The following is a 25069-nucleotide window of genomic DNA, read 5'->3' as shown; positions in this document are numbered from 1 at the left end:
AAATTTCTAATCTTGTCTCCTGATTTTTCCACATGTCATCATTTACTATTAGGTATATCTTTAAGCACACCAATTAGGTTGATTTATTATTATCCTTTAATTATTAAGGGTATTTTTTTTTGGTAATTTTGAACATAGATTTTCTTTATCTATATTATATTATAAAAAGAATAGCCCCATGTTGAAAGTTATATGGGGAAAAATGTCTAAAATACCCTTAATGATATATTACACTATTAGTCCTTAATCTTTTAAAATATCTCAAATTTAACTCTTTACATTAAAAACTTTTACATCAATTATCTATATCACTCGACGCCGCCTCTACCACTACAGTCGTCACCTACTAACACCGCCGCTGCCACGAATACCGCCGCATAACGCGGGTACCGTGCTAGCATAAAATAGGATAAATAATTCAAAGTAGTATAGTTTGGTTTAATATTTCCGATCTCTTCCAAAAAAATTTCTCAAAAATCACAACTCGGGTAACCCAAAGGCACCTCAACAATTCTGAGTTTTTCTTTTAAAAAAACTGGAAAGAAAGAGATGGGGTATCATTTTCTGTTGTTGGTTTGAAATCCCCAAAGTTAAGAAAAGATATGAGTATCTGTTGATGTGTCAGCTTCTTCTGAAGTAGAATCTCACCTAAACAAAACAAAACTAACAAACAAACTCCCTTTCTTTCTTTCAATTTTATCAACAAAATAGCCATGGCCCACTGTAGTTATTTCCTTATTCTCTTGCCACTCCTACTACATTTACACCTCATTTGTTTGTTACTACTTATTTTCATACCCACTTCAGCTTCTTCATCCAAGATTTTGGTAAGCCAAAAACCCAGTTGGTATTTTCTGTTATTATAATCTGGGTCTTAAAAAAATCTCACCTTTTCACATTGGTTTGATGAGTCTTCAATTGGGTGTGATAAAAATCTCACCTTTTTGTTATTTGCTTCATTGATAAGACTTGAATTGGACTGCAAAAAAACACTCCTTTTTTGCTATGTATTTCATTATTGATGATGATGATCATAATGACCTTTGTTAATGTTGTTATTTTTTTTTATAAATGAATTGCCTTTTTGTTATTTGCTCCATTGGTTTGATAGATCCTGATGATGATGATGATGGCTACACTTGTTAATGTTGATAATTGCTTACAGTTATGTGATAATTCTGTTTTTTGTATCCTTAAAATTGTTGTATTTAAACCTTAGTTTTGTATCAGCTTTGTTTTTTTTTGCCTTAAGGCTTGGTTTGGATTTGGGTTTCCTTTGTTAGTTTGTTTAATTGGTGTATAGCTTTTTGTATGATGTGTGATACATTTGGTTTATGTTTATTTTTATTTGTAATATGATTGGGCATTAAAGTTGCCGTCTTTTCGAATTTTGGTTGAAAGTGTATGTGAATTGTGAGGTTTTAATCATAGTTTAATCATTGATCATGCTAGTACCATGGTTGTTTTTCTTTCTTTAAAAAAAGTACCATGATTCAAAATATTCTATGATCTTTTTTATGTATCATGTTTTTTAATCTAACATATTTTGGACACAATATGGTTAACATACTAGGAAAGTAGGAAGAGGTGTCAAACATAGATCAGAAACTTGTATCTTGTTAGTTTATTTTCTTGCGATCATCGGGTTGATCCTAGTGTGGTCTGTTGAGCTTACATGAACTTACAACTGCATTTATATCTACGGTTGTGTCATCATGATTCATTTACATAATAGCTAACTAAAGTTCCTGCAGTTTGATGCTCTATTAAAAACTGGTTAGATTGCATCAGTTATTAGTATTTAAGTAAACCGCTTTGAATACTTTTTATGAAACTAATGGACAATATTGATGTTTTCCTGCCAGGTATTTGATAAACTTCACCCATACAAATGGGTGCTTGTGGGTGGTTCAAGAGGCTAGTCGGATCTAAAAGAAAGAAGGAAAACAGACCCAAAAACACAGAGGTAAAATACCATGTTGACATGTTGTAGTATTCTAACTCAATAATCTTCATTTTCTTCAACTATAGAATGGTAGAGGTGGCTATTTCAACCCCTTTACTTACTAATGGGTGGATTTTGGTTATGTATTTTCTTTTACGGATCATATGGGTTAAGCTAAATGAGTTATCTAAAAGAAAAACAGGTCAAATGGGTTGTAAGTCATCTAAAGCATATTCAAATACAGAAGCCCAACTAATCTCTCTATATGGGGTTTGTTTGTAATGATATTGTTTTTGTAACCATATTTATCTAATTTTTAAGTTTTAAGGAACAGACAGAAATACGTTTGTGTGTCAGCCCAAGCCGTTTGATCCATCCTTATTGATTACATGTTTTGATCCAAACACATAACCATTACGAACTTTTCATGTTTGCCCCTGGTAAATAGTACCGGAGCCAGAAAGTAATCTATGTTTTTGGGTGAACTGAATTGACGGTTCAACATTAGGACGCTTAAAACACATCTGGTAAAGTGGTAATTGTAAATGGGAGAACTCACCTAATAGTGCGCTCTTCTCTAGTTCAGTCAGTGGGTATGGTTGGTATTTGCTATGAGGTTGTGAATTTTTCTTCTTATCTGTCTTTGAATATTATTCACTACATCCAAAAGGAAAATTAGCGACTTTGTCTTTTGAAGTTGGGCAAACACTAATCAGGTTATATTAGCATACATCAGTCGCAATGTGGCATTACATTTGATTTGTAGTATATGTTATCAACTAATAAAAGTTGATTATACTTAATCCAGTTTTCAATAATATCTTACTTTTATTTATTTGATTTTGAACTTGAAAATATTAGTAAACTGTATGGCCTTGAAAGTCAAGTTTATTGAAGGAATTGATATTGTTAAACCTGTGTTCCTGACTTCCTTCTCATTATCATCTTTATACTTATACAAACTACAAGTTATACAAGGCCTCCTTAACTATGCGATAGTTACAATTTCAGTATAAAGTATATCCTAACATTCATCCTTTATCTTTTTAACTAACAGCATATTCAACAAGATTTTAAGATCGCAAATGGCTCAAAAAGCAGAGACTCTTCTCTGAGAGAATCAAGTTTTCGTGCTGGTAGTAGAAAAGTTATCGGTCGAAGCACAGGAACAAAGGAATTTGCTGCAACTCGAATCCAAACTGCGTATCGTTCGTATAGGGTATAAGTTATACTTCATATTCCTTTTTTCAATTGTAGTTTCATTTTCTAATATGCGTATTTGGCAGGCAAGAAAAGCGCTACGTTGTCTGAAAGGGACTGCTAGATTTCAGGTGTTGATTGAAGCTGATGCTCTTACAAAGCAAGCTTCTTCTGCTCTTAACCAAATACATTTGTGGAGCAGGATACAAACAGAAATCAGAAGCCGGCGCCATTGGATGGTGGCGGAAGGTCGGATCAAGCAAAAGAGGCTTGAGAATCAAGTGAAAGTCGAGTCTAAGCTTCACGAACTCGAGGTACACCCTACTTTTCTCTCTTTGTATGAAAATTTGCATTTTAAAGTACATACAATGGAGTTATATTGTTTCATAATGTGACTTGTATTAGAGGTGGTTAAGCGGGCAGGTCAGGCATGTTATGTAATGGGTTGAAATGTGTAATTCTGTTTGGAGTTGAGATGGGTCTGGTTTGGGTTGACTTGAAACAACTTTTGTCCAAAGTCTGGTAAATTTATATTGCTGCGGTAGGCTGCAGGAATTTCAATTTGCGGTTCTTTGTCATTTGCTAATATTACAAAAATCGCTTACATATGAGAACCCGTCTTCTATGTCATTAGGTCGAATGGTCTGGTGGACCCGAGACGATGGACGAGATTGTGTCCAGGATACAACAGCGTGAGGAAGCCACAATTAAACGTGAACGAGCAATGGCCTATGCCTTCTATCACCAAGTAAGTTTACATCAAACCTTTTATAATTGCATAAGTTAACAAAAACCATAATACTATGTACGAATTGCACTGAAGATACATATTTTGGTCTAATCTATATTTTGGGTAAGATTAAGATCTTTGTTTTCACCCATAAGAAGGTAGTGTCTCTTTATCATTTTCAAATAAATTTCAAAATTTTAAAAATACGATTTTAACGTAATCTGAACAGTTACCCAGCAAAAGTAAAGACGTAGAAGCGCTGATAAATATGACCATGCCAGGTTGTTTGTTTCCTGATGTGGCCTCTGGTTAACGTAGAAGATTACGCTCATAAATACCTTGCGTAAACTTTGAGCATTTTTTAAAAGTGATAATTGAGTGTGTTAACTAAAAAACGCATTAAGATTTGTCAAGGTGATTATCAACATTGAGTTGAAGATTGGGAAACGGAGGTCTAAGGTTCAAACCTTGGCTAGTACAAAAAGTAAGAGAAACAATTACTGTTAAGTGGTTATCCAGTTTCCCTTTTAGAGAGCTTACCAAAGAAAAAGTTGACTACCTTTTTTTTACTAGCTTTTCGCAAACATGATAATCAAACTCACCACTATCCTTTAGAAACAGTATTTTGATGATAAAAGTATGTAATTTGTTCTCTAACCTACCTTTGTGCATTGTTTTTTTTTTATAAATATAGTGGAGAGCAAACTCGAATCGTTATTTTGGCCAAGCTTATTATGATCTAAGCAAAGAGAGTTGGGGATGGAGTTGGAAGGAGCGTTGGATCGCCGTATGCCCATGGGAGGCTCGGGTGGTTGCACGTGGTGCAAAACCGTGTAAGAAAACAAAGAATGGTGCACCAAAGATAGTGGTTGCAGTGAAACCTCAGACTAGTAATGCAAAAGGTATTTTTAAAGCAATGTATGGTACATCTTGAGATACTTTTTGGTGCCTAACTAATATATCTGACACAGTTTTCTTGCATGAGTGAAGAGTGGTTTTTTGATTGATTTTGTAAATTTAATTTGGTGTGTACGTCACAAATCAAATCCCTTTGAATGGGATGCGATTATTAACAGATATATTTTTATATTTATTTAAGTTTATTAATGGCATTATTTGAGGTTTATGCATGTTCAAGTCACATAAACCGTGTGTGTAAATGGGTCACTTGGCCATCTTTATAGTTTACTAGATAGCATTCTTCCTTTAAAATTTGTCACTTAGCCAACACTTGGAACTTATAAATGGCACTAACGCACTACTCGGATCTCATTTTATTTTTTAATAATATTTTTTCCAGAAATTTAGATTTTTCTGTTAACAAAATTTAATTGCTCTTGTTTGGATATTTTGTTGCATTAATAAGTTTATATATAATGACTGCTTGCAATCCTTGCATTATATTGGTATTTAAGAATTAAGTAGGTAAGTAATTGTATAAGAGTATATAGTTGATATTTTTGTATTTAAGAATTAAGTAGGTAAGTAATTGTATAAGAGTATACAGATGTACCTCTGCCAATCTAATGGGATATTCTATGCCACCTTTTAACGAGATTAAAACTTGATATCTATTACGAGTAGAAAAGAAAACCCAATTTTTAATGTAGATCCAAATGTGTTCATGCTTACATACCCTTCTTCCTTGATATGTGAAGAACTTTTTTTTTTGAACATTCAAGTAGATTTTCATTGAGATAAAAAACTTTGAGATAAAAAACTAGCAAGTTGCTAGGAGATACAACAGAGTATAAATGTATAATATGTGAAGAACTTATCTCGATTTGTCAATATACATGTCCTCAGAAATTGTGCAAATTAGTACTTATGAAATTAATAATCCTTTTGATTATAATAATTCAGTTCTAGTACATAAAACAATCGAAATATCTAGTACTAGTACTATAACAATGCATAAAAAAATAATCAATTCCGGCATGCATGGAACTTTGGCACAAAATGATGGTGCCATATATATGCATATAAAACACATTTTAATTCTTTTTTATTTTATCAACGGAATTTTTAGTTTAGGTATCTAGAAGCTTTTGAAGAATAAATAAAAAATCGAAGACATTTTTTGTTTCAGGAAAACTATTTGTGTGTTTTATATTTGTTGAGATGAATCTCGGTGCCTTAATATGTGCCCTAAATATACAAGTAAGAAGTCTCATTACTTTATTTAGAAATAAATAAATAATTTATATATTTTTTTTTGAACATTCTAGCCTATTCATCCCAGTTATCGACTTATGTTCTTCGGGTGTCATTCAAATTTATAGGGAACTACTGAAGGAGAAAAACCTCCTATTAATCTGTCAAAAAATCTTGTCCCCTCAAGATTTGAACCACTAAGATACCATTAAGGTTTTACCTAAATGATTTATTTAATAGTGTTCGACTAACTAAAAGTTAAAACAGTAACTCCTTTTAGTTAAGCAAAAGTAATTTTAGAAAAGTTCAACTAAATAGCACTTTATTGTTAACTTAACCCTTTGTTTTTTTTTAACATCACTTCACAGTTAATATACAGTATCATATTTTTATCACTAATTTGATATAAACACATAATATTGAACCTCATAAAGAATAGAATATGAATTACATAGATATGTGTAAGTAAAAGGATATAAATTCTTTTGGGATTTTAATGTAGACAAAAAGGGTAGCATTTTCTTGTTTCAATGAGTTGTCTTCATCAACAATAAAGAAGTACCAGCAAGCATGTAGCAATTGTCCTTATCCCATAACAACTCATCTTTTCTCTTTATATCAAAACACAAACTAAAAAAAAAATTAAAATTTAACAGGCAAATCAATAAATTCTAACTGACAAGGAGATTTGCAGGATAGAGGGACCATGGGCATAGCTCAAAATTTTGGCTCATTTACAACTAGAAACAAATATAGTTTAGGTATTTAGTTAACAAAATATGAAAAGATTTCATGTCCTTTTCATTAGTCCAGTGAGTTCATAATTTTTACAAAAATATATAACTAATTTATTAGATACACATCAATAAAAAAAATATGTGCTTTTGATTAACCATGTATAAAATTTACAAGTTTGTAGATAATATTCATCTATAAAAAAAGTAAATTGGGCAATCATGTACAAAAGAAAAAATACATTTAACATGTAAGCTGTCATGTCATGACCAACTAACTTGCCACGTCAGCTCAATAGAGTGTAACCGGCAATAGCAGGTCGTTTTGGTCAACGATGTACAAAATTTACAAGTTTGTGCGTGTTATACATCAATATTTTAGTTTATTGGGCAACCATGTAAAAAAAATACATTGATCATCTAGTGATTAATCCCTTAAAAAAACACCAGATAACTTGCCACATCAGCTCAATAGAGTGTAACTGGCAATACAGGTCGTTTTGGTCAACCATGTACACAAAATTTACAAGGTGTTACACATCATTATTCTAATTTATTGGATAATCATGTAAAAAAAGTACATTGATCATCCAGTGATTAATCCCTTAAAAAAACACAATCACACACTCCATGTTTGGTTTGCAAGTTTTGTCTCATGAAAGTTTTGTCTCTAATGACATACTTGACCTATACATACGAACTTGGAAAGCACTCTTTTATAAGTTACCAAGAAAATCAGATTCAGAACTTTTTTATATAGTAACAAGGGCTTTTGGTAAAAGACCAAATGATCTAGTTTTATAACATCAGCATAAATGGTACTACACTGGTAAGCTTTCTAGAGTTTGATTTACCATAAAAATCATGACAAAAGAGAGCTTACCCAAAATTGAAAGAATGGCACATGGGTCGTCCAAGATTAAAAATCTTCTATGAAAACTGAACAGAACCAAACATGAATTGCCAACTAGAAGACATGAAAACGACTTGTTTCCCCGACAATGTATATACGAACGGTGAAATTAGACTCGTCCATATGTTCTTGATCACATTTTTGTATGCTTTCGATCAAAACTAATCCAACTTCACCATCATTTTTGATATTATAGAGGAGTTGTCGCGAATGAAAAGGAAAGTAGGAAATACATTGTTGCAATTCCAGTCGACACTACCAAATCAATATTTTGGACCATACAACATAGTGTCATGAGATATATTGTTTTTTCTTTCCCAATTTTCCCTTTCATGGCTTCAAACATGTCGAATTCAACCAATTCCGGGTAATACTAATTTATTTTAATTTAAGGGATTAGAGAAAGACCAAAAGCACAATACAAGGAAACATTGATAATTGACAATCATAGTCTAAAAACATAAAACATACTAAAATGTAATCCAATCAGAGTCTAGAGCTCAACAAATAGCTCAAGTTCGACATAAAATCCAAATCATGATGTAAAAGCAGATACTAAATGTGATTGAAAAACCTGAAAATCACACTCAGATTTGTTCTTCTCACTGTGTAGCAGCCATTGGATTCAACATATTGACACTTTTGGAGCACCTCTCATCTACTGAAAAGCAGCTAACTTTCCCTGTAATTATTATCAAATTCTCATGGAAATTAGATTGAGATGCAAAACAACATAGGGGGTGTCTGAAATTGCTCATCGAAACTGCTTATTATATATTGAAATAATCAGATAAACCGTTAAGATTAAGCCAAACTCATTTTTCACAAATGTATATTTGATTATATTTAATCATGTAACTTAGGAGTAACAAACCACCTCCAATGTGGTCTAGTCAGTGGCGGATTTAGAAAATCGTATCAGGGTCTGCAACTGTGCAATATTCTTTTTAATACCTATACAGCGTGCACTCTCTATATTTACACTATACTTTTTTTCTAAACCGAAAAATTTAACACTGGTGGTCAACATTCTGACTTCCTAAGATCTTTACAAGAGGTCTCGTAACCTCACTAGGTATTTCATGATAGGATGGCCTCGGAAGGGTTTGAAAACATTCACGGGATACCTCAGTGAGGCTTTGTACATATGAGTCAGACACACCCTCCAGGATATTACCTAAATAGGGAAAACCTCGTCCATTTATGTAACATAACTGTAATAACGAGTTGAGCAACTAACAACATAAGAAAAATAGTTAATTAAAACGCAATTTAGAAAAATGAGCTTTGTCTTTTAAAACCTTTTATGTATTAATTGGATATAAACAGAATACTCAAGGATAAATGAGCTTATGCGAGCTCCAACTCATGAAATGAGTTAATATTCAGCTGGAGCTTGTAAAAGAGAGAAACTCAAACTTCAAACTCAGCTCGATCAGTGGATAGAAAATAAACAAACAAAGTATTAAACGGAATTAAGCTCAACAAATGATGGATATTAATAGTAAGTCAGGCCATGTAATTAGATAACTAGAGTAGTACTTTGGACAGCAAATCCCAAACACCCTTAAAACCAAATATATATATATATATAACAAGTAATTAGGCAGTTTATTTTAGCAATAATTTGTTGAAGCAGTTAGCTGACCTTTGGAGAGATGACTATGAAAACATGTCAATGAATCAATGGCGAGAATCGGAGGAAGCAGAGGACGGCTTGTCAGATAATCCGTCATGTTCCTCATTATCACCTTGGATTCGTGCAGGGATATAAAAGCCGCCTATGCCCGAAGTAAATCCGGGCATGGGAGACGGATGATGAAAAGCCAGGGTTTGGTGTTGATCAGTACCCGCACCCGAAGATGGAAGCGGGTCGACCCAAGCACGAACCGGAGGTGTGTTGCTGGACTGAAGGGGTCCCCTCTGAGAAATATAATTTAACAACATTTGATTGTTTGTTGTTTGATTTTGGCCGAACAACAAAGGCTGCAGAAACGGCGTTTGTGGCGGCGGCGGCGGTGGCGAAGCAAATACAAACCCATTATTCTCCAACCAACCACCACCGTCAAAAAACATACTATTGACTTGCTCAGTATGTGGCGGCGGCGGTTGCTGGTGGTGTTGTTGAAGAACAGGATCTTGAAGTGATTGTAAGGACAGCTTGAGATCTTGATTCTGATGATGATGATTAGTGGTTCTTGAAAGCAGCTCCGACTGTGGAAAATAATTATTATTATTTTGTGTGGACGGAGCTGCAGAAGAAGAACCACCCGTAGGAAAAAAAGATTTTATATTATCAAAAGATTCAGGAAAAAAGTTTGAATTTTGAGCGTTACCCATTTGAGTATCAACAATTTCCTCATCTGGGTTACGCTCAAAATTCAAAACTGAATCATAAGTAGGTTTCCATGGTGGAAGCTCAGCAAGTTCATCAATGGCGGATTTAGCTTTATTGATAAGCCAGTCAACAGCTTTACTTGGCCTGTCATATCCCAACCGATCTTGTACATCATAAAACTGTATAGCTGTGTGGGCGGAAAGCCGGACACGGCGGTCTCTTGTGCCTTTTGCAGTACAAACTTTGCTGTGTCTGTCTTTCCGCCCGGTGGCCCGTACAATGTGGCCACCTTCTACTTGTACTATTTCCCCAACACCACTTACTACGTTGCTCCTTAATCCCACTCGCTTTGATTTACTTGTTGCTTTTTCTTGAAGTTTTTGGTAATGGTTATAGTGATAATTGTCTTCCATTTGTTCTTACAAATTGTGTGCATATTCAGAACAAATGCAGCCACTTTGTTCAAATGACAAAGTATTTATTTTAGAAAATGAACAAAAATAACATAACAATAATTGATAATGATAAAAGAGGGTAACAAGAATGTAACAGTGTTTAAAATGCTGCCGCCTATTAGTATAATATTTCTGGTTGCATAATAACTATTGAATGAAGGCTGCTGTCATATATATGACAATGCCACCACAAAGAAAATTAAAGTTTTAACAAGACCTGGAAAAGTACAGCTCCATAAAACCTAAATGAACTGAAATGTAGACTAACCCATCTTTTTACATATACAGGCTTTATGAAACATAGACTACCTGTATATAGATAGTACAAGTTTTTACAGAGGGCAAAAACTGGGATTGTGTATATATGTGTTTTAGTGGTTTTGTGGTGATTGTGAACAGTAAAATTAAGAAAAGAGAAGAGAGGGATTTTAGAGAAGTCATTATTAATTTGAGGGCCTACTAGAAAGAGAAGCTTTTTGGATGGCAGTGACAGTGGGTCAGAAAAAGATCAACAAATTAAATGTCCGGCTTTTGATAAGGTATCTTTATTTTACACGTATTTATTGACATATCCGCACAATACGACGGAATGATGGTGACAACAATGAAATATGACCGGTGATGGTAGTTATGGTGGTAGTGGTCACGATGATGGTAATAGTGGCAACGGGTGGGAATATAATTAGTATGAGCATAGTTCTTAGATTCTTACGAGTCACGAGTCGACTTTTATGAGTCAAGTCGATTTACACCGAAAATGAAGCGACTCGTTGTGTGACTCTTTTTTTTCCTGACTCTTACGAGTCGCGGTATAAATTTGGAACGAGTCAATATGAGTCACAAACTTATGATCGTTGTAGTTTGATTATATATTATATATATCATATTTATGGTGACATTATTTTGTATGTTATATATGTATTTTTTTTATTCTTTTAGTACGAATTTGGAGATAAACTATAAGTTTATGACTTAAAAGTTTCGAATATGTGATATTTTGGTAATGTATTAAAATAATCAATTTATATTTGGTTTATAAATACATCACATATATATAATTATACAATATTATGTAGTATATACAAATATCTTGACTTTTACAACTATGAGTATGAGTATTATAAGTATTTTTTTTTATAGAAAAGAAATAAGATTGTCCAAACTTAACATGTAAATTTAATTTAATAATATTGTGTATGAATCCTTGGATATTTTTAAGAGCTTAATTACTTTGAGAAACTCAAAAGTCAAAAGATGACATCTTTTGAATAGGGATGGAGCTAACAGGGGACTGGGAGTTGCTTAGCCCCGTCAACCATTTATGTTTTTCATTGCAAGACTAGCTCATAGCAAATTAATACAAAGGTTTTTTTTGAAGTAAGCCACCCCCAATCTATAAATGTATCTTTTTAGCCATGACTGTTCAAGTAAAACCTTTACATTTGGTTCATAAAAGTAAACTATTGCAATAAAATTGTATTTTACTAACATTTTATTAAATAATTATGTCTTTCATATTATATTGTATCCAACGATGGGAAAGAAATACGGTTGAGCTTTCCTCAAAGTAAAATCCTGGTTCCGCCTCTGCTTCTGGACATATGTTGAGTGTCGTTAGTACCTTTATCTCTTGGACTAATATTATTATGTATTAATTTATCGTACTTCTTAAGTTTTATACATAACTTAATGTAAATTCAACTAATGTTGTTGCATGAATCGTCGGATCTTCCCAACTAGCTTAATGACTCCATATACAGAGAGCAAAGGTAAAAAAACATGGTATCTCTTAGACATATTTTGAGTATTATTGATACCTGTATGTCTTGTACTAATATTATCATGTATACATGTATGAATATATCGTACTAAGTGTTTATACATAGCTTAATACAAAGAATTTTAAATTAACGTTTTTGTATTATTTGCTTTATAATTATTTTATCGTTTATTATAAACATAACTATATAAGTTCATAGAAAACAAACAAGTTAGATTTGCAACTTGCATCATTTTGATTATTTATCTACAATATCTCTATCTCTATCTCTATCTCTATATATAATAAAACAAGATTGTTTTTATAAGTATTTTTAGAAAGTTTTTGATGTAGCAAATACATATTTCACCTTAAAAAACTTTTTATCTAACTATGATGTCATATATAAATAAAATAGGAAATAACCCTTCACATGTTTAATGAAAATATTAATCATTTATTTAAATAATAAAAATTATCTCTTATATAATAAATCAAATTACACTTTTCGTTCCTGAAGTTGGCACGTTTTTCACTTTTCGTCACTTAAGTGAAAAAATTACAATTTTGACCTTAAAGTTGGCAGATTTTTTCAATCATCGTCCCTCGCCAAACGTCGTTAAGTTTCAGCCGTTAAGTCGGACACGTGCAAAACACATGAAGGACTGAAACTGCAAAAAATAACAAATTCAGGGACAAAAACTAAAATTTACTTTTTTGTTGTCATCATCTTCATCTTTTCCGGCTGACTTTCGTCGGAAAACTTAGAATACCGATATCTCACTCGTTTCTTCGAATTATACCACGAAACCACCACCAAACTTCTCAAAATTAATTTTCGCACGAATCCTAACAATAAAAAATTCTTAAAATGCCGATACTTCATGAAATGTAAATGAAAAGCATCGTAAATGAAATTGTAACCAAGACCCAGTTGACCAAAAAACTCAACAAACTAGCATGGAACTTGTATAAACTGGCAACTTTGAGTGCGGATAACTTATAACCGAAACGAGATCCAATGAATCGGTTGTCACACCCGAATTCTTTGTACCTCAATCTACTAATCTAACTATTGTAACAACTTAATAACCTTAACGATTGACCAGTAAACTATATCGAAAACTTTACGATGAAACTAACATCTAACTAAATTGTCAAAAATTAAAGGTAACGAATCGCTATGAAACTTAACACAATACTAGATGAATCAATAGTAAACTTGTAACAACTTTCAGAATGAGATTTCGACGCAAGGATTTCACGAACAACGGATTTAAAGTTTCTATACAAAATAAAAAACAAGAGCTATAATCAACCAAATGACGAACTGTAAATTGCTTTGAACTTCTATTACATAAACTAAGAATCAGGTGACGATGATCGGAATTTTTGATCTGAAATATTTGAGTTGCAGGGGCTTGTCAGGCCTCCTGGTCCTTTTGTCCCTCTTTGCTCCCTCTTTATATATATTTCTAATTTTTTGATCTTATGTCTTTGCCTCATTGACAAAAACCGAACCCATATGAAGGTCTCTCCCCATTTTGTACTTTTCTTTTTGGTGTAGAGCTTATGGAATAATAAATGAGACACACCATTGGTGTCTTAGTGAGGAGCACATACACCTAATCCAACATGGACTTATTTGCGAAAACAAAATGTAACACCCCAAATATTTTAAGGTAAAAGAAATTAACCATTTTTCATAGTTTTGACATTAAATTAATTTCCTAGCATTTTATTTTTGGATATGGGATTAATTTAGTTGGAACTTTAACGGATGGCGGGTAAAAATACCCACAAAAAGAGAAGAGGGCGTGGCAAGCCCCTGATGTGCCAGCCATCTCACTTGTGATGAATCATTCTTCCACCCATTAATTTCTTCTTCTTTTTCATTCTCTACATGCATTTCATTTCATTCTCTCAAAATCAAGCTAAATTCCTTCAAAATTAAGAATAAGAAACATCTATAATAATCATCACCATCAAATAATCTTGATTCAAGAAATTGAAAAGCTAGGGTTTGTGGGTTTTGAGTGGTGGTGGCCGAAAATTTCAAAGAAAAAGGGGAAAGGAGGATTTTCAATTTAAGTCTTGAATTAGCTCATTAAATCTTGAGGTATTGAATTCCCTTAATTTAGTTTTATCTTTCTTTTGAAATTAGGGTTCATGAGTAAACCAATTTGGGGGTTTTTACTAGGAAATGAATTATGGTTAATTTTCTCCAATTCCTTAGTTAACCTAGTTGTCATTGAGTTACATGATGTGTTTGATTATGAAATTGATAAGTTCATGTGATAAATTGAGTTTGTAAGAAAAGATGAATATTACTAGTTATTGATATGTGAATGAAAATGGTAGGTTGAACTGTCTAATGTCATAGTTAAAGATGAAAGTAACTCAATGACAAATGGGTTGGGTTTGGGGTTTAGAAAAGGCTAGTGATTGAGAATGGCTAGGTTGAACTAGTCAAGTTGTGAATGTAAGCTTATGCATTTTACGATATGACTTTAGGTTGAAGCTTGCTTGTGCTTGTTGTTTAGCGTTATTCTCTTTATTGCGAAGAAGGTGAGTATATTTGCATACCCTTATGTATACGTTGGGTCAATTACCATGAGATGTGATTATTCCAAGCATGGTAATTGATTTGGCGTCAATTCCATGTGGGGCATTGTTTATGAGGCCTAAGAACCTCCAGGGCTTAAGAATCCCGAAAATTGATATGATATGAGGCCTAAGAACCTCTGGGGCCTAAGAATCCCGAAAATTGATATGATACGAGGCCTAAGAACCTCCGGGGCCTAAGAATCCCGATAGATGTGATTGTTTAGCTTATATGGATCCATATATGTATTGTTTGTGTGCAAGGTGAATATGTAAATGTGACATGACGATGCCATAGGTTACATGTGAAAGTCCTTGTACTATGTCCTCCTTCGTATTCGTAAATGTATGCAAGTATATTCACTAAGCCTTTGCTTATATTTTAGTTGTTTACTCTTTTATAGGTAGTTCCGGAATAAGGAACTAGTGTGGTTGAATTGAAAGATTTGATAGAGCTTGAAGTGGTATTTTGCAAGATTTGAAGGTATTAGGTCATTCATGGATGAATGGCTAACTTTGGCTTCTAGAGGTTTAAAAGTCCCTCTCCCTTTGGCTCTTGATACATTTCGTTTTAGTGGTCTCGTTTTGTTAAAATGTGTAAATGGGCAAGAGTAAGTTTCTGCAAAGTGTGAAGTTGTATTTGGACGAAAATAGCGTCAAATGGGTAAATGACCCATTTATGGTGTTCATGGGTTTTGAAACTAGACTAAGTTGTAATTATGTCTATAATGTGTTTGTAATGTAGTTGGCAATCTCTGAAGTGTGTTTTGTAAAGTTTGTTTTGAAATCTGAAGGTCACAAGTTCGGCTTAGCGTCAAAATGATTTTAGGGTTGCTGATATGCTGCCCACTGCGGCGCAGTGGGGGTGATTTTACCCACTGCGGCGCAATGGTTTTCCTCGTCTAGAATTGATGTTCTTCCCGCTGTGGCGCAGTGGGAGGGTGTCAAGCCCACTGCGGCGCAGTGGGGCATTGTCCCTGTTTTGCCGAGGCTTTCCACTGCGGCACAGTGGGGAGTGCTTGACCCACTGCGGCGTAGTGGAGTGTAAAAAAAAATGTTCTTGTATTTTCGGTTTATTGAGTCGGGTCCTTTCACAAAAATATTGCATTCTTGGAACGAGCTAAATCGTACAGAAATATTGCTCAAAATCCATGTTATGATATTTTGAGTTTTCCGGCAAGTATTGAATCTGAAATCTTTTTGTTAGGATTCGTGCGGAAATTAACTTTGAGAAGTTTGGTGGAGGTTTCGTGGTCTAATTCGAAGAAACGAGTGAGATATCGGCATTTTAAGTTTTCCGGCAAATTTTCCGACAAAAGTTAGCTGGAGAAGATGATGATGACAACGGAAAATTAAATATCAGTTTTCGTCCCTGAACTTGTCCTTTTTTGCAGTTTCAGTCCCTCACGTGTGTTGCACGTGTCCGACTTACGGCTGAAACTTAACGACGTTTGACAAGGGACGATGATTGAAAAAACCTGCCAACTTTAAGGTCAAAATTGTATTTTTTTTACTTGACAAAAAGTGAAAAACGTGTTAACTTTAAGGATGAAAAGTGTAATTTACTCTATATAATATTACAATTAAAATGTCTTTTTTTATTTAGTTGATTTATTAACTATATAATTATTGTGTTAGTTAGATTTATATCAAGTTATAATCTTTTAAAAACAAAATTAAATAAATTTTTATAGTATATTTTATAATTTTAAAATTTTAATTAATATGCCCAGGTTGAACCCGGGTTGATTAACTAGTTGAGTATATAGTAGAACATTTCACTCCTTTTTATTTCCCAAAAGACCCTCTTAATTTAACATATCTATAATCCCTTATAAAACAAACTAGGTATTCTATTTTTGGAATCTCTTAATTTCTTAAAACATTTATAGCATACATTTTTTATATATTAAATTACCTTCATTAAAAACCTTAAATCACATAACTTATTTTACATTAATTTTCTATCTTACCACCATTGCCACTACAAGTCACCACCACCACCGCCACCACTAACACACCGCCGCATTGCGCGGGTATTCGTTTAGTTAACGCTTAATAAGCTAACATAAATGATCAACTTCAAATAATATTAACGAATTGATTTACATAGTTAATTATTAAGATAATTACATTACCCTATTCATATCAATTAACTTTACATTGACAACGTACATTACTCATCGTCGTCACCACCACCAATCACCATTACTACCTTCGCTGTTGCATATTGTGGACAATAGGCATGAGCACGAGTCAAAACCTGACCCAACCCTTGCAAACATGTGAGCCGGAAAAAGCAACAAGATTAAACCCATGACCCGACCTGTTTCTTGTGTTTAAGAGACGTTTGTCTTTCACTTGTCAAAACCTGACCCACCCTAGCCCGAAAACCGGCGGAACACTAAAATCAAACTCATTACCCTATCGGACAGGTCGAGTTCAAGTCACGGGTTTTTACGTTATATGCTCATGAGCTCATCCTTATACGATAGTCCAATTATATTTTTGAGAAGGCATGCATCTGGCCATCTGGGTTCTTACCTAGTATAGTCTAAGAGGGAAAAAAACAAGGGACTCTAAGGACGTGTATGTAAATTCCCACGAGAAGATATCGTAAACATCAAGAACACCCAAAACCACAAACATAGAAAAAAAAAAAAAACACACACACACCCCCACACCCACCTACCTAGAAGAAAAAAAAAAAACAACAAACACAGACACTGAAACACAATAGTTTTGCCGCCAAAATCCGAAAAACATGTTATCAATATCCCAACACCCATTAATCACCCTTTCTAAATTAAAAACCCAAGATTTCAAATTCTTATTATCAAAACCCCGTCTTCATAATCATCAAAAATATCCCAACAAGATTACGTACAACACTTATGGCTATAGAGACAGATACAGATATAATTCTTGTTTTTGTTCAAAGCTGGATATGGTTTCTTTTAGTTCAAGTGAAGAAGAATTCGATATGGAATTGGGCCGATTATTGCGATTATTACCGGAGGAAATGCGGCGAAAGGTTACCGAACATGAAGAGCTTCATCAATTGATTGAAGTTGTTATGGATTTGGGTCGAAAACCATTGGCTCGGTTTCCGTCTGGTGATTTCGTGTTATCGGATCATTTGATCACTGTGGATGATCTTGAACATGCTACTTCTTTGGTAACGTTTTGAAATTGGATTGTTGCATACCAAGTGTTTGATTAAATGCCTTAGTGAATTGGGTTTGTTGCTTATAATGCTTATATATGGTTCTATACGGCTCTTTTGGAGTCATTCGGTTGTTATTCGTCTAATTAAGGCATTAAGAGATGTTGTAGTGATTAATTTAAAACAATTATTTTTGTTAACATTTATCCATTATCATTACATTTAAAGTTAAAGAGAAACTGCTCAATGACACCTTCCATGAGTTTTGAGCCCCAGGTTAAGATGTAGGCAGACCTTACCTCTACCTAAGTAGAGAGGTAGCTTCCATTTTCTACCTAAATGGTAGAAAAGACTCTCCAACCTTTGCATGGGATTAGGATCGAATCCATAACCTCTGTCAGGCCAAGGTGTTTACCACTGATCCAACCATGTTGCTTATTACATTTAAAGTTAAAGTTTTGATATAATAGGCTAACATTTTACAGAATATTTCTAAGTTTAACTCTTAGGTATAAAAAGTTGTCATTTCTGAAACCGACTTCTGTTTTTTTTTTTTTTAAACACTTTATAATGACCTGAAGGAGACACAAAACCTTCTGTTAGTGACTTGATTGGATGAAAAGTAGTTTTGATTGTTTATCCATCTAGAAGGAACAAATGGAAAAATACATCATTATTTTAGACATAAATCCTGAATGAATATAAACTTTTTTTTTTGTATAGGTAGGTGATTTTGCTATTGATAATCGAGCTGGGATTAGTAGAACTTTGCATCGAATTAGTGCTATTAGAAACCGCAAAGGTGCTGTTATTGGGCTAACATGTCGTGTTGGCCGAGCTGTCTCTGGAAGTGCTAAGTTATTGCAGGATTTGGTTAAAGATGGATCTTCATTATTGCTAATTGGACCTCCAGGAGTTGGGAAAACTACCATTATCAGGTGATGTTATTTTTGTATGCTTACAGTGTTTTTCACATTGTTAATTAAAATTGAAAAGTATGTCTGACTTGGAATTGTATGATACAGGGACATAGCTCGAATGCTTGCAAATGAATATAACAAACGTGTCATGATTGTTGACACCTCAAATGAAATTGGCGGAGATGGTGATATACCTCATGCAGGTATAGGTAATGCTCGTCGGATGCAAGTTCCTGATTCTGACATGCAACATAAGGTAATAGTGGTAATATGTAGTTCATTTAGAGTTGTTGCTTGGAAGTTAGAACTGCCTGTAGTTTTTAACTATTGCTTAGAAGGGTTCAGAACGTGTATCTTATGTTAGTCACGTTAGTTGCTATTTATTGATTTTTATAGCTGCTAACTTTTTTAAGGTAGCCTGTGAAGTCTTCAATGATTCAGTGGCGTACATACCTGTTGATTTTTGAATGTTTTTAGAACCCACGGATATATCAACGCCATTTAAAATTTAGTGGACTTCTAAATGTCAATTGTAAAAGAAGAGTTACTTTTCAACTAATGATCAGATAGTTATTTTGGTATGGTGAATGGTGCTGACCATATTAGATGAATAGAATTATCAAGGGGCTAAAGTTTATAAGATAAAGTTCCATTTTGTATTTAGAGAAGCATTGGTCCACAAACTGTAAACAACTGTCGCCCTTAGTAGTTTTAAGTTTTGGCATTATGCATGTTGTATACGATTCCAGACATATGTATTAGGCTCCTTTTTATTGATATTTGAGGTAATTTAGGTATTGATAGAAGCAGTTGAAAATCATATGCCTCAAGTCATTGTAATAGATGAAATTGGCACAAAACTTGAAGCAGCAGCTGCAAGCACTATTGCACAACGTGGGATTCAGTTAGTTGCCACTGCTCATGGTATTACAATAGAGAATTTGGTGCAGAATCCTTCATTGGAGATGCTTGTTGGAGGAATACAGGTAGTATAGTTATTACTCTTTGCAATATATAGTCATTTTTTAATTAATGCATGGGTTTTACAGAGTGTGACACTTGGAGATGAAGAAGCAAATCGAAGAGGTGTACAGAAATCAGTGCTGGAGAGAAAAGGTCCTTCTACCTTTGATTGTGCTGTGGAGATCATTTCTAGGCTCGAGTTGAGAGTTCATAGTAGTCTTGAAGCAACAGTTGATGCCATTCTTTCTGGTTTGTGTTATCTGTTTTAGTTTCTTGATAACCAAAGAAACAAATGTTTCATTTTTGATCTTTTTTTGCTGTTTATGTTACGGAAGGTCGTTCCCCAAGATATCAAATTTGCAAGTTAAATGAGGGAGTGATAGATGATCCCTTACAAAGTGATTCAATTGCATATGATTCATTTGTCAAGAAGAGTGTGGATACGATCGAAGGCACAACATGGAACAATGAAAAGCTTACACCTGACAGAAAAATCTCAAAGGAATCTCAAAGTGAGATAGAGAATTCTTATGATAAACCACCGCTGTGTTTATTTCTCTATGGGGTATGATATCACTCTTCCATGTAGAGGTATATAACTCTAGATGCGGTTTTATATCGTGGGCAGATATTGTAGGTTTCAGAGACAAGTGCAAGACATGTATTCAACCACTTAAAGATGGACTCTGCTGTTGAATATACAGAGAATATTAGCGAAGCAGATGCAATACTTGCACTACTGTCCAAAATAAAGAAAAATTCTCGGATTCAGGCTGCTGCTCACTCTAATGACATACCTATATATGTCACAAAAGTAAGCATCGTAAAACCTCTATGTCAATGATTCCTTAACAGAGCCTTTCCTGATCGGTTCATTATTTTCTATTATGTAGACAAGCTCGATGACTCAGTTGACAAAGGCCATAGAGGCATTATTGACGGATTATGATAATGATTTTGAAGATATCGAAGATGAATATTCTCAGATAAATGAATCAGAGAAGGCTGATGCTTTGGAGGTAGTTCTTATTTCTTTTTTTAATTGTTCCTTCTTTTTTCTTTCATTAATATGCTGGTTGTTCCTGCATTTGGTTCCTATTTAAGCACTTCTAGAGTTCTAGTAGGTTTTTTTTTGTCTATGGTAGAGTAAAACCATGTATAAGAGTGTATCTACTCGCACGATTGCTGCAGTAAGACTATCGATACAAGTCATTAATCACACTTAAGATTTCAGAAACCAAAGAAAAAAAATTACTTTCTTGGATATAGACATAAGCTCATGTGCTTACAACTCAAGAATGCCTCAAAAAATCAATCCAAAATAAACTTGGGAACAGTCTTGTAAATTATATAAATTGGTATGTACACAAGAGTAAAATGGTTACTTGCTAGCCTATGGTCAACCACCAAAAAGGCCTATTGTTGACCTTTGACCTAAATAAAACAATCATGTTGGCGGTGACTGAAAATAACTGTTGGGATCTTTTGTCCTTTATGATTGACCATCCAAACAGCCGATGAATCTGCAGCCCAGCCTTGTCTTCAAGCATATTAGGTCCATAAACTTTCCACATGTGGTTTTCTTAGTTTATCCTAAAAACCATATTTTCATAAATAAATTTGTTGGCCATTTGATGATCCCCAGATCACTCAAAGTAGTCTTTAATTTAGATTGTTAGATGTTATTGAATGATTGTTTTGGTATTTATATTTTGCCGTATGCCAATTTAAACCATATAGACCTTGAGCTAGGTTATTTCTTTGAGACATAGTTTATAGTTTGAGACTTAATGTTGATATCATATATATTATATTATGGAATCTTAAATATATCAAAGGAACTTTAACTGCATTCAACTTTCTTAAGACTTCCCAGTTGTTTCACAGGAAGCCAGGATTGCCATTGAACAGGTTGTTATCCCGAAAGGAGAACCTGTAGAATTACTTCCAAGGCCATCCAATGTTATGCTTCTTCAGAAGGAACTAATTCGTAAATATAAGCTACAAGCACAAAAAGTTGGTTCCGAGGCGGATGTAAGGCTTCGTATCCTACCATTTCAAGGTCTTACAGAAGAAAAAGATCACGATGATGATGTCGATGATGATGAGTTTAGTGAGTTGTCTGAAACAAATGGCTCGCCCTACCCAGTGAATAGATTGCCCCTTCTGCCTAACTAGGTAACCCCTTATGTAAAAAAAAGCTTACGTATGGGACAACCTTATATTCACTTTTGCACATATATATATATATATATATACACTAAAATATTACTCTGTGATCTCTCTGTATATTACTAATGCACATATATCAAGTTGTTACCATATCTGTATAGTTCATATGGTACATTTATGATTTTTGTGAGAATCTAAATAATAGTTGTATTAAATATAGTTAGATGGCTTGCAAAATGTTAGTATTTGCTTGGTTAAGATCATTTAAGACCGGTTTTTTGATAAGATGATATATGTACTAAAACCCACTTGAAGTAGGGTCAAGGTATACTAACTAGAATGTTTCTAATTGGTTTGGTTGGCTCTTTTCATAATTTTGGACGGTGCCATTGACTTTGCCCAATAATATAAGTTATTATATGCATCCACACCTTGATGAATTTGGCTCATTATATTTGTTTAAAGAAAGAAATTAACAATTATAGTGATGAATTTAAGTTAGCTAAATGTGGTCAAATGTGATTGGCCCATGATGCTGGAGAATTTCCATTTGTATTCATGGTGCATTGACCGTCTTATGAGCTTGTGCATTACTGCCTTTTATATTGCTTAGAAGAATGCTTAGAAGAAAGTCAAAGGGTATGGGGCCATGATAGTTTCAGCCCAGGTTATCTTTTTCTAAATGATATTAACTTTTGATTGTTTTATGGACAAATGCTTGAGAACATGTTCAACTTTAATCCAGAGTTTATTGTACTTATCCAACTTTAAATGCTGATACTGTGTGTATTCAACTTTCATACATTGTTAATGTATCAGTGGCGTGTTTGTTGACATGTCACCCGTATAAGCTGCCACGTCCCATCCATATAAGTTGACACATCAACACAAACACTACAGGATACATACCAATATACAATAGCAATGTTTCAAAGTTGAATTGTAACGGAAACATCTAAATTTGGATACAATAGTATAGCTAAATTTAGGCACTTAACCCCTTTGTTTGCAAAGTGCGTAATTCTTCGAACTTCCCCCCATTTTTCAAATAGATCGTAGATGTATCTTCGCCTTAGTTAGCGTCTAAAGATGTAATCACTTATATGGTAGAATGGTAGTTAATGTCTAGGTGGTTTAAGGTAAGCTGTAAGTAGTGTAAGACCCAAGTATTGCGCTATCAATAGACTGTTTTCAATAATAATCTAATAAATAGTATCTTTTTTGGCCTTGTTAGTATTATTGAGGTTTGAAACTGTACGGGTAAAAGTGCAGTTTTCATTATCAGAAAGATTAAGAAAATTATCTTGAAACTGTAATGCTAGTTTTGCAGATAGGGGATTTATCATGGGAACTAGGTTTTCCACCATGTAAATTCATGTAAAGGAGTGTGACGTAAGCAAAAGAGGCTTGTGCTAATCATACTTGATCGTACTATTATGCTAATGCTATACAATTATTGGTTACTTTTTCTAATTACAACTTTTAGCTCGAAAATGGAAATAAGAGGAAAAAAGAAAAAGATATTGGAACTTTAGCCAAAATCCAAGAACACTTTTGAGTAATACGTAAATGGTCCCTAGATAATACTAAAGACACTATTCGTACATTAAGTTATAGTATTATGTAGCCCATAGGTCAATCTTTTGTCAACAACGAGTCCGTGACATCTCTAGCTAGTTCTTGTTTAATTACAAGAATTATACTATTTAGAAGTGGCGTGCACATAGTAATCAATTATCTTGGAACAGTCTTATTGAACTATATCTGTTTGAAAGTTTATCTCTTTTTTTTTTTTAAGAGAAAAGCTTACACCTAATCTACTATATACCAAATAATCTAGACTACTCCTGTGCTTAGGATTGAATCCAAGACCTTCCTCTAAAAGATATATGCCTCTACCAAATGGACTAACCTCACATTGGCATTTGAAAGTGATGTATAGAAAACTTTTGATGCATAATGAAAAATTCTATGGCCGACTAATGTGAGACTGTTTAATAGTTCAAGGACCATTTTATGAAATTTACTGATTGTAGTGGGCATCCATCTCCCTTTCTTGTCTCTGGTCGGGCACTTTAGACTATAAACAATGAGTATTTGTGTAGCAGTAGTACTATTAAAGATTTAAACCTTAAACAATTGTACAGTTAATGATGCTGAAATGTATGTCTTAGGTTAATTTATTGTACTACCTATAAAAGCCCTTTTAAGATTGGAGGTTGATATTAGCTGGTAACCAGTTTCAAATTATTGTAGTAATGCTCACCCCCTTTTCCTTTTTTTAATTAAGTTCTTCATATTGTTTTTGTTTGTTTTTTCATTATTGTAATCTTATGTTTTTGTTTTTAGCTGTTTTCTTATATAGAGTCGGTTTGTGGTCGAAACCTATCTCTTTTAGCTAATGTGAGGTGGGGATTTTGTTGTCAGTTTGTTATGGCTTGCCTTTCTATGCTATTCATTTGTTGAAAATTTACTCATTCTAATCTGTGTCTTTTGAACGAAAGGGCGTTCAGGACGTTACATCAACTAGATTTCGTAAGTTCGTTTATATTCCTAATGTGCACTTCACAAAACTAGTTGGACCAGAAAGATTCTTCTGAAAGTGATCTTTAAGATACCAAGGTATTGGATTTGGACCACTTTTAAAGGCCTGATTCCATCATTCAAGTTGAGGTTTAGAATAAGTTGAGATAGCCTATGAAGATTGGGTCACGGTCTTATACATATATGCATGCTGCAAGTGTCCATTAAATCTATGAACAAGATGACAAAGTTGAAATGGTAAATGAATCATTCCTCTTGCTTATGCCAATAAAACAAAAAAAAATAAATAAACAAATAATAGATGCATCAAGATTCAGGATTTGAAAAGCTATTCGTCGTTAAATAGACAACTTTATAGCTAGAGAAACAAGATGACAAACTTGGAACTTTCTTGTTATCCAATCGACTAATATGCACATTTTTTTAAGGTAGCAAGTAACAGTTATTCATATTACCAGAAGACCAAACGTTT

The 25069-nt window shown here is 33.7% G+C and overlaps 3 protein-coding genes across 4 annotated transcripts; 2 read left to right on the top strand and 1 right to left on the bottom strand.

Moving 5' to 3' along the window:
- Nucleotides 1–734: 734 nt before the first annotated feature.
- Nucleotides 735–4999, top strand: LOC122594028 (protein IQ-DOMAIN 10). The gene is made up of 6 exons (XM_043766504.1): nt 735–827; nt 1866–1966; nt 3003–3164; nt 3232–3459; nt 3780–3893; nt 4570–4999. The coding sequence occupies exons 2-6, from the start codon at nt 1892–1894 to the stop codon at nt 4807–4809; spliced, it is 819 nt and encodes a 272-aa protein (XP_043622439.1). The 5' UTR covers nt 735–827; nt 1866–1891; the 3' UTR covers nt 4810–4999.
- A 3096-nt stretch (nt 5000–8095) lies between these two features.
- Nucleotides 8096–10662, bottom strand: LOC122593428 (transcription factor TCP4-like). 2 transcript variants are annotated; one of them, XM_043765839.1, is made up of 3 exons: nt 10076–10661; nt 9325–10006; nt 8096–8358 (listed from the first exon to the last, which is right to left on the bottom strand). In XM_043765839.1, exons 1-2 carry the CDS (start codon nt 10425–10427, stop codon nt 9360–9362), a joined length of 999 nt encoding a protein of 332 aa, XP_043621774.1. In that variant the 5' UTR covers nt 10428–10661; the 3' UTR covers nt 8096–8358; nt 9325–9359. The 2 variants fall into 2 exon arrangements, with proteins under 2 accessions (XP_043621774.1, XP_043621773.1); XM_043765838.1 differs by having other exon boundaries at nt 9325–10662.
- Nucleotides 10663–17396: 6734 nt separating this feature from the next.
- Nucleotides 17397–22231, top strand: LOC122591291 (protein SEEDLING PLASTID DEVELOPMENT 1). The gene is made up of 9 exons (XM_043763533.1): nt 17397–18010; nt 18722–18936; nt 19024–19174; nt 19713–19904; nt 19968–20130; nt 20217–20446; nt 20519–20695; nt 20775–20900; nt 21769–22231. The coding sequence occupies exons 1-9, from the start codon at nt 17597–17599 to the stop codon at nt 22057–22059; spliced, it is 1959 nt and encodes a 652-aa protein (XP_043619468.1). The 5' UTR covers nt 17397–17596; the 3' UTR covers nt 22060–22231.
- The last annotated feature ends 2838 nt before the right edge of the window (nt 22232–25069 follow it).

This window comes from Erigeron canadensis, chromosome 3 (genome assembly GCF_010389155.1).
Source record: "Erigeron canadensis isolate Cc75 chromosome 3, C_canadensis_v1, whole genome shotgun sequence".
NCBI lineage: Eukaryota > Viridiplantae > Streptophyta > Magnoliopsida > Asterales > Asteraceae > Erigeron > Erigeron canadensis.
The sequence above is the reverse complement of the archived record's forward strand: the minus strand, read 5'-3'. Positions and strand labels throughout refer to the sequence as shown.